The sequence below is a fragment of the Oncorhynchus gorbuscha genome, linkage group LG19 (assembly GCF_021184085.1).
Source record: "Oncorhynchus gorbuscha isolate QuinsamMale2020 ecotype Even-year linkage group LG19, OgorEven_v1.0, whole genome shotgun sequence".
NCBI lineage: Eukaryota > Metazoa > Chordata > Actinopteri > Salmoniformes > Salmonidae > Oncorhynchus > Oncorhynchus gorbuscha.
In genome coordinates this window covers 39,329,994-39,339,975 of record NC_060191.1, presented here as the reverse complement: position 1 = coordinate 39,339,975, position 9,982 = coordinate 39,329,994, and the positions used below count along the sequence as shown (strand labels likewise).

The window sequence follows — 9,982 nt, the reverse complement described above, 5'->3', positions numbered from 1 at the left end:
TGTGTGTGTGTGTGTGTGTGTGTGTGTGTGTGTGTGTGTGTGTGTGTGTGTGTGTGTGTGCGTGCGCTCGTGTACTTCCTTCCTTATTTCCAACTCGACTGAGGCAGCTACTGGAAACCATTTCGCAATTGTGGAGAGTACACTCCTATTGAGGGGAGAAAAATGTCATGAGAAAGAAGGAGAACAATTGAGAAACTAAGAAGAACCATTTGTATACACCTAGTAAAAACACAGTAGTTTTTGCGCTAATAATGTTGGGTCCAGCTCCCTGAGGCACCAGGACATTGTGTTGGTGCTGCTCTATGGAACCCATCCTACTATTCTATGGGGAAGAAAGAAATGTACAACTGTCTGTTTCTCTCATGGACCTGTCTATGTTTTCTCCCGGGTAAGTCCAACTACTCTTGTTTAGGATTCCTGACAGTTGTGGTCAGAACCTTGGTTTTATAACCATATATGTAGGATGACCGACAAAGGACTGAAAGAGCTATCTAGGATGTCACTCGAGATCAGAAAAGGAAGGACAAGTAATCAAACAATCTCATCTAAATGTATGTATAATCTGCTTCCCTACAAAAGAGGTATCATGAGAGATATCTTCTCTCAATGAACTGTTTACTATACATTACTATACACGTACTATACATGTAGATTGCCATTGGGATATGAATGGATGTAGATGCTGCTCCTCTGTTGTCTCGTGAATGTTTTATGTTCTATTTATATTCTATTCATGTGTTCACTTTTGTCAACTTTTGGTCCATCAGGTTATGATTCAGAGGAATGTGTGACTTCTGTCTTGGCAAAGAGAGGTTCTGTTGACGTACCAAAGGGGGGCACTCTTTCCCTATCCTGTGTTGTTCAGCATTGTGGAGATGATGGCTGGACAGGGGGATGGGGGCTGTCAACAGAGGGACAGTTCCTTCTCTTTCGTCTCACTCCAAGGCATCATCTCTCCAAAGTCACATTGACAACCAATAGTACCCGTCTGATCATGGACATCCTCAACGTCAACCAATCAGATCATGGAATGTACCAATGCCAGATCACCTGGGTTAAGGGATCCACCAGTGTTGGACATATGACATATGTGAACATCACTGCAGGTGAGTCTACATGAACTATTTGTTAATGTTTCATACAATGAATATACAGTATGTATTGCTCTGTAAGATGTCCCCCCCAAAATGAGAATCAATCACAGAAAATGACCACTCGACATTCCCAGATGACAGGTAGACTGGTATGCATGTGCTCTGACTTCATTGATGTGCTGTACCTTTTCTCTGCAGCCATACCACCCACATCCGTGAGGAAGGTCTATTCCAGGGTGGCGGTGTATGTAAGTACCTGTTTGGTAATCACCCTGGTTTTGGGCCTGGCTTACCATATACGGTCAAAGGTCCCATCTCAGCCCCCACCAATACCACCGCCCAAGCCCCCACCACGCTCCCAAAGTGCACGCAAGGACAAGCCCCGTAAGACATCTCTTTCTTTATCGTTACAATTCCATAACATCTTGCTGCAGTGTGTTGACATGCACATTTCTACTACAGCCTTGTACATGAACATGCGATCAATTTGTACAGTTGATCGTGTCTACAGCTTGTTTAAAGGCCAGTCTAATGCTAATTTGTGAAGTGCCCATTTAGGAATGTATTAAATCTAATTCTGACCCTGATATTTTCTTTGCAGCCACACCCAAGCCTAAACCAAAGATAGAGGTGAGTATTATTTGAATAATTGTTTCTGAATGCCCTTTTCCTTAACCTTTTTCTAGAATGATTTCTCGGGCTAACCTGAGTGTCTGTTTTCTTGCAGTTGGTCTACGCAGCTCTTTCAAAGGACCGCCTTGAACAGCAGAATCCTAATCCTCAACGAAAAGCCGCACAGCTCACAGTCTACTCCTCTCCCCGCTTCTCCTGACTCACTGTTTAGTGTGGGATGGACAATGTATGGCCAGTCAGACTTTTATATTGTAGAGACCTCAACTCAACTCCTACCCACTGGGCACACACTAGTTGAATCAACTTTGTCTCCACGAAAGTACGTTGAACCAACGTGGAATAAACGTTGCATTGACATCTGTGCCCAGTAGGCAGTGACCTCGTCAAATGGTTCGGATCTCTTGTCGTAAAGGCTAATGCGTTGAGTTGATAGTCGCTGGACCGAGGTTCGAGTCCTGGCCGAGGCTATCCCCTGAATTCACGTCAATATTCACCTCCGCATGTAACAGACTTGTGTTGATCGAGTGGTCACATTTCAGAGATCTGGAATGAATGACTTCAGATGCTTTGTGATTTTGTGTGTGCCATGCAGGAACTTCCATCCTCGCGCTCAGCTAGATCGTGGTGCCATGTGAAAATCATCTCTAAATATAATCCGTGTTCAGTGTTCTAAATTGTGTTTTATGCAACTGTCTTTTATTTATTAACACTGTCATTATTATTTGTGGGAATTACTTTCTCTGCCGTGTGTTTGAATCAACAGACTAGAACTGATGTTCCATGTAAAGCAGACCTGGGTTCAGACACTATTTGAACTATTTCAAATACTTTGAGTGTTTGCTCTAGTCTGCCTGGGGGACCTGAGGGGCGAGCTTTGCCATTTTTGAACTATTCTATTGGTCCATTATGCCAGGCAAGGTCAATCATGCACATATACATTATTTAAGAGGATTTCAAATCATATCTGAACCCATGTCTAAAGCATGCTCTCTGCCTTTTATAATAAACAGACAACAACAATCAGATATGCCTCTGTTCCTTCCTGTTAAGTAATTAATTAAGCAACTAATTAATTAATTAAGCAACACAACACAAATTGACACAAAATACCACGTTTTATTTTACAATAAATTCTTAATGGCACATTACATAACGAAATATACATATTCATGTTTAGGCGTTTTTAAATGAACATTTCCTTTCATTTGACCTCTTTCATTAATTTAATCTGCAATTACATTTTTACATAACATCAATAGCAAAAGATAAAATCAATAAATTATGGCCTTATTAACAAAGAGTTGGCTGAGGGGCACTTGTGGATGCCCTCTACAAACTAAAAGACTAGTTCCTATATAACTTTCTGGCCTGCTCAACTTTCTGAGTTTTTGTGTACCACATAACAGAACTCCAGTCACAAATACTCCAGCGATAAGAATGAACCTCATTACAGCTATAGTGCATGGATATTCTCCCAAACTCAAATATAGCTGACTGATTTGGTCACATCAATGGAGACCATGCAATTTCGATGTGTTCCTGGGTGAAGACATTCACACGTGATTGGTTTGTAATCACGTAGCTTGCAACAAGGTAAAGCCATCATATATTTTGGAACTACAATGCACTAATATTGTTTTGGGGTTTGTAAGATCAAATGTTTTTTGCTGTTTGCTTCTACTTAAGACTGATAAATGAACCATCAAAATCACAGGGCATTCAATCACAGTTCCAAAATATGCAAGATCCCTTTAAAATATTATATTGCCAATTATTTATTTTTGGAGAACTGTTAGTGAGAGAAAAAAAACACTGTGAAATGACTTTAACGACTGAAAACTATTTCCATGGAGCAGACTGTGAGTTTCTCAGACATGCACCCTTTTAGAAGCAGACATGTTTTCAATTAACATTGATTCATTGGGTGAAATACAACTGGCTGTTTATATAAGGACATGTGAGAAACAGACCTCGGTTCAAATGCTACATTAATCCTTTTCAAATACGTCCTTTGTGCTTGATTAAGCCTTGTCTGGCTTAATGGACACATACAATAGTCCCAAAACGGCAAAGCAGGCAGGCAAGAGCACACACTCAAAGTATTTGAAAGATTTCGAATAGTATTTGAACCCAGGTCTGGATTCCTCAGACACCCACAGCTAAACGTAAACCACAATAAACCTTATCCAAACTCTCTGCTCAACCTCTCACACAGTGAGAAGCACCCGGAAGGTGAAAGGGTTTCAGATAGATTGTAAGGCGCGACTTTGGCTAAATTAAGCTTGTGACAGAGCGCAATGGCATTTTTCTTTTCGTGTGAGCAAATCTCCACAAATGGAGCACTTGATTTATGAGGGCCAAGTCCCTTCCTTCGGCAGCTTAAGACAAACCCGATCACTTCAATACTGTTTGATGAGGATTGAGCCATATAGATAAATGCCTTATCTATCAATTCCATGTCGGAAACAGGAAGTAAACAACAATTCCAATTCCTTATTGTCCTCAATGTAATTCCTATAAGATTCAAAAATAAGTAGTTGAATTGAAATGGAACGGACCCCAACCCTAGAATCTATGCAGTATCTAAATACTGTATCTTTCTCTATTGTGGATTGATCCGTTCTATTGACCTGCATTGACTGTAATGTGTGTGAGGCCAGAGGGGAAGACGACCAGCATTTACAACAGGTGACTCAAAAAGAAGCGAAACTACTGCCGGAAGAACTCCTTGTAAGGCAATAGACTAACTGTCCCCAGACAGACAAACTGGGGTAAAGACAAGAGAGACATTTCCCATGGTGAAACAACATCCGTTTCTGAAGGCCAGTACCACAACTTACACCCTCCTGGACCCATATATGGAGATCGTAGCAGAAGAGGACCACAATGAACAATCGCTGTAATCTAAGAGATGAGTGCAGCGAAAAAGTGACCTATAACCACAGTTTCGTAAATCAATGACGATGAATGTTGTGAGGTTAAAGGCCCAGTGCAATCAAACACTAGCTTTTACTGTGTTCTATATATATTTCCACACTATGAGGTTGGAATAATACTGTGAAATTGTGAAAATGGTGTTAATGCCATTTTAGTGTAAGAGCTGTTTGAAAAGCCCTGACATTTCTGCCTGTTCTGGTAGGATGGAGTTTTGGCCTTCCATTGGTGACATCACCACGCAGTACATTGGTTAATAGACCAATAAGAAAGAGAGTTCCCAACCTCTATGCCAATAAGTTTGAGTTTTCCCCTCCCCACTCCCAGATAGTCCTAGCAAAATTCTTGCTTGAGAAAGGATCCTTTGCTAAGGAGCTATTTCTGTTTCTTTTTGACCATTTGAAAACAATCTCAGTAAGGTACTTTATTGTTACCCAGAAATGATATTATACTGAGATAAAATGCCTGCATTGGACCTTTAAACCTTGCCTTGTCTAGTTGTTGTATGAGGTTAATGTTACAGATGAGAATTTCAGCAACACATGGCGCCTAGCCTCTCACTGTGAGCTATTTCTGTACCAGACACATCGAGAGAGAGAGAGAGAGAGCGAGAGCAAGAGAGAGAGAGAGAGAGAGAGAGAGAGAGAGAGAGAGAGAGAGAGAGAGAGAGAGAGAGAGAGATACTGAGAGGACTCACAGGATTCTCCCTCCTTTCCAGCTCAGTATCTGTCTGCGTGTGTGCTCTTATGCACTAGCTAATCCACTTAATTCCCTTTAGTCATGAAGTTCAGTACATTTTGTGATTCCAATGTGAATGCGTTGGTGATGTTGGGGATGTTCTTTGCTCCAACAGTGTTGTCCCTTTTTTGGAAAATCCAGATTTCTATTCGGACTGCAATAGAAAATAACATAAATGTCCCATTACAACAACAACATCATCATCATCAGCATCTCTATTCTAATGAGGGATCAAGCTGATAGGTTAAAGCAGGATCTCTAACTAGATAGTGTACTACAGACAAGAGATGAGGGATGCAGAGCAGACCCAGCAGTGAAGGGACTGTGATACAGGACCCAGCTCAGAGCAGACCCAGCAGTGAAGAGACTGTGATACAGGACCCAGCTCACAGCAGACCCAGCAGTGATGGGACTGTGATACAGGACCCAGCTCAGAGCAGACCCAGCAGTGAAGGGACTGTGATACAGGACCCAGCTCACAGCAGACCCAGCAGTGAAGGGACTGTGATACAGGACCCAGCTCACAGCAGACCCAGCAGTGATGGGACTGTGATACAGGACCCAGCTCACAGCAGACCCAGCAGTGATGGGACTGTGATACAGGACCCAGCTCAGAGCAGACCCAGCAGTGAAGGGACTGTGATACAGGACCCAGCTCACAGCAGACCCAGCAGTGAAGGGACTGTGATACAGGACCCAGCTCACAGCAGACCCAGCAGTGATGGGACTGTGATACAGGACCCAGCTCACAGCAGACCCAGCAGTGATGGGACTGTGATACAGGACCCAGCTCAGAGCAGACCCAGCAGTGAAGGCACTGTGATACAGGACCCAGCTCACAGCAGACCCAGCAGTGAAGGGGCTGTGATACAGGACCCAGCTCAGAGCAGACCCAGCAGTGAAGGGACTGTGATACAGGACCCAGCTCACAGCAGACCCAGCAGTGATGGGACTGTGATACAGGACCCAGCTCAGAGCAGACCCAGCAGTGAAGGGGCTGTGATACAGGACCAAGCTACTGTCCCTGATGCTATATCCACCTATCATATCCCAATGTCTGGAGGAGAGCAGTTTGTCACTTCAAGACTGCATTCACTGAGCAGTGTGTTTATCACACATGCAGCACAGTAGACTAGGGTAGAGTAGAATAGAGTACAGTACAGTGTATAGTAAAGTATAGTATATAGTACAGTGCAGTATAGTATAATATAATACAGTATAGTACAGTCTTGGCTGTACTAATATACATTTTATACATTTATACATTTATACAAATATACATTTTCACAAAGTCTGCTGCCTCAGTTTGTAAGATGGCAATTTGCATATACTCCAGAATGTTATGAAGAGTGATCAGATAAAATGCAATTAATTACAAAGTTCCTCTTTGCCATGCAAATGAACTGAATCCCCCAAAAACATTTCCACTGCATTTCAGCCCTGCCACAAAAAGGACCAGCTGACATCACTGATGTCAGTGATTCTCTCGTTAACACAGGTGTGAGTGTTGATGAGGACAAGGCTGGAGGTCACTCTGTCATGCTTATTGAGTTCGAATAACAGACTGGAAGCTTCCAAGGGAGGGTGGTGCTTGGAATCATTGTTCTTCCTCTGTCAAACATGATTACCTGCAAGGAAACACGTGCCGTCATCATTGCGTTGCACAAAAAGGGCTTCACAGGCAAGAATATTGCTGCCAGTAAGATTACACCTAAATCAACCATTTATTGGGTCATCAAGAACTTCAAGGAGAGCGGTTCAATTGTTGTGAAAGAAGGCTTCAGGGCACCAAAGAAAGTCTAGCAAGCGCCATGACCATCTCCTAAAGTTGATTCAGCTGTGGGATCGTGGCACCACCAGTACAGAGGTTGCTCAGGAATGGCAGCAGGCAGGTGAGAGTGCATCTGCACGCACAGCGAGGCGAAGACTTTTGGAGGATGTCCTGGTGTCAAGAAGGGCAGAAAAGAAGCCACTTCTCTCCAGGAAAAACATCCGGGACAGACTGATATTCTGCAAAAGGTACAGGGATTGGACTGCTGAGGACTGGGGTAAAGTCATTTTCTCTGATGAATCCCCTTTCCCATTGTTTGATGAATCCCCTTTCCGAAAGCTTCGGTCCTGTTGTCATGCCAACAGTAAAGCATCCTGAGACCATTCATGTGTGGGGTTGCTTCTCAGCCAAGGGAGTGGGCTCACTCACAATTTTGCCAAAGAACACAGCCATGAATAAAGAATGGTACCAACATATCCTCCGAGAACAACTTCTCCCAACCATCCAGGAACAGTTTGGTGATGAACAATGCCTTTTCCATCTTGATGGCAAAAGTGGTAACTAAGTGGTAACTAAGTGGCTCGGGGAACAAAACATCGGAAAATCCCATTGTGAACTTGTGGTCAATCCTCAAGAGGTGGGTGGACAAACAAAAACCCACAAATTCTGACTCCAAGCATTGATTATGCAAGAATGGGCTGCCATCAGTCAGGATGTGGCCCAGAAGTTAATAGACAGCATGCCAGGGCGGATTGCAGAGGTCTTGAAAAAGAAGGGTCAACACTGCAAATATTGTCTCTTTGCATCAACTTCATGTAATTGTCAACAAAAGCCTTTGACACTTATGAAATGCTTGTAATTATACTTCAGTATTCCATAGTAACATCTGACAAAAAATATATAAAGACACTGAAGCAGCAAACTTTGTGGAAATGAATATGTGTCATTCTCGAAACTTTTGGCCACGACTGTACAGTACAGTACAGTGCAGTATAGTACAGCTCAGTATAGTACAGTATAGTACGGTACAGCACAGTGAGACATCACTTACAGTTGTGGCGTGACTCATCTTGTCAAAGCGGAACTTCAAGTTTGACCTGGGAGACATCTTACTCTTCACATCTGGAGGGAGAATAAGAGAAAGCCTCCGTTTACAGAGGAATACACACTCTATGATTGAGTGTCAATCACACATTGAGGATGAGAAAACATACTCGCGGACAACAAAGTAAGTAACACGTGTGCTTCCTGATTAGTTCAAGTATAGAACGTCAACAAACCCACCATTGGAATCTGCAGTGTAAGAGATGCATACAGAGGGCACAGAGACCTATATAACAGAGATGCTCGAGGGTTTAGTAACCCCGATGACTTGCAGAATGCCTAGATTTCAGCCCAAAGGGCTAACATGGTCTTGTGGTGTGCGGGAGACCCGGGTTTGGATCCCAGTCAATCACACCTAGGTGTTGTGTAGTGTATCTGTGTTGGGTGTTTACCTGTGGGACTGCGACACATGATGAGGGGGGTGGCAGAGCCGTGGCTCTCCACGCTGAGGGAAGGGTAGGGGCTGAACACAGACGAGGAGGCTATGCACGGGTGGGTTCCCTGGGAGAAGAAGATGAGGAGGGAGAAGAGGAAGAGGGAAGGATGAAGAGGGAGAAGAGGAGGAGGAAGTTTAGGAAGAGCTGTCAGGGCGAGGGTAGTCATCCGTCTGTATCATTCTACTGTCACCACACACTACAGACTACAGACTACACACTACATACTACAAACTAGGGCTACTAACTCAAGGCCAATAGGCATCAACTGGAATTACGACAAATGGTTGGTTTTCAGCACTGTGCTGCCGGTGTGCTCTTGAGCAAGGAACTTAACCCCCAAACTGCTCCAGAGGGGCACACAAATTCCAGCCTTCGGTTAACTGAGTTCTATTCAACAGCAAAACTGTCAACTGAGCTGTTAACTGTTGAACAACAGTTTTCTTTGTGTGTAAACACTGATCTGTGTGTGTTAATGTGTGTATGATACAATCATTCTCATCCTTCGCCAAGTGTTCGTGATTGACATCCAACGCAATACGATCCAAAGAGAGTGACAGAAACCATAACTGACTTAATCACCAGCTGTCATTGCATCATCCCAATTTATTTTCTCAGTACTGCCAAATTATCTCAAATCATTCCAACAGTGTCATTTGATGATGCCTTCATGCAGTTAACGATGAAACAAACCCATGGTCCTTATACAATTCATAATTTTGTGTCCCACAACTACTGAGCACCACAGGCCTGTGATCTGCCCAATTATGTTACAGAAGCACCCTGCCAGTCCTGATCCAAATGCTATGGCCCACCCAAGCCCACCCTGCCCCCCTGTCTCCCAGCCCACTGCCTCATTGTTCCCCCTGCCTCCCTACCCCCTAACCCTCTGTCCATCCTACATACGCCACCAGCATAATGGCTCCAGGGCCTCCCCAGCCCCCTTGTCTCCCCAATGGCTGCAGGCCCTCACAGTGTCAAGCTCCTCCAGGGCCTCTCCCTCCCCGGTGGTGCTGCTGAAGCTGCTGGTGCTGGAGGAGGAGCGGGAGATGTTGGGTCTGCTGCTGCAGTCCTTCAGCTTGAGGAACGGCCTGGTGACAGGAGGTAGAGGAACAGCATTAGAGGAGCAGAGGAGAGAGGCAAGACGAGGACCAGGAGAGGGGACGGGAGGAGAGGAGAGAGGATGGGAGGAGAGGAGAGAGGACAGGAGGAGAGGAGAGAGGACGGGAGGAGAGGGGAGAGGACGGGAGGAGAGGGGAGGAGAGGAGAGAGGA

At 44.2% G+C, this 9,982-nt stretch overlaps 2 protein-coding genes across 16 annotated transcripts in view; one reads left to right on the top strand and one right to left on the bottom strand.

Annotated features, from left to right (window-relative positions):
• The first annotated feature begins 52 nt into the window (after positions 1 to 52).
• LOC124004760 lies at positions 53 to 2,750 on the top strand. Its single transcript, XM_046313530.1, has 5 exons — positions 53 to 388; positions 768 to 1,106; positions 1,293 to 1,478; positions 1,696 to 1,724; positions 1,822 to 2,750. The coding sequence occupies exons 1-5, from the start codon at positions 325 to 327 to the stop codon at positions 1,924 to 1,926; spliced, it is 723 nt and encodes a 240-aa protein (XP_046169486.1). The 5' UTR covers positions 53 to 324; the 3' UTR covers positions 1,927 to 2,750.
• A 73-nt stretch (positions 2,751 to 2,823) lies between these two features.
• The window catches only part of LOC124004756 (rap1 GTPase-activating protein 2-like), a 128,821-nt gene continuing 121,662 nt past the window's right edge, over positions 2,824 to 9,982 (bottom strand). For all 15 annotated transcript variants that reach the window (XM_046313514.1, XM_046313525.1, XM_046313511.1 and 12 more), the window contains 4 exons: positions 9,682 to 9,799; positions 8,667 to 8,775; positions 8,222 to 8,292; positions 2,824 to 5,553 (listed from right to left, as the gene is read on the bottom strand). In XM_046313514.1, coding sequence (XP_046169470.1) covers positions 5,545 to 5,553; positions 8,222 to 8,292; positions 8,667 to 8,775; positions 9,682 to 9,799 — 307 coding nt within the window. In that variant the 3' untranslated portion in view covers positions 2,824 to 5,544. The remainder of the gene's footprint in view (positions 5,554 to 8,221; positions 8,293 to 8,666; positions 8,776 to 9,681; positions 9,800 to 9,982) is intronic.

Bases quoted from the DNA above. Each gene is read 5' to 3' on its own strand.
- LOC124004760 (XM_046313530.1), top strand. From the start codon at position 325: ATGGGGAAGAAAGAAATGTACAACTGTCTGTTTCTCTCATGGACCTGT. The intron at 1,107-1,292 runs GTGAGTCTACAT...TTTTCTCTGCAG, and splicing joins ATATGTGAACATCACTGCAG to CCATACCACCCACATCCGTG. The intron at 1,725-1,821 runs GTGAGTATTATT...GTTTTCTTGCAG, and splicing joins AGCCTAAACCAAAGATAGAG to TTGGTCTACGCAGCTCTTTC.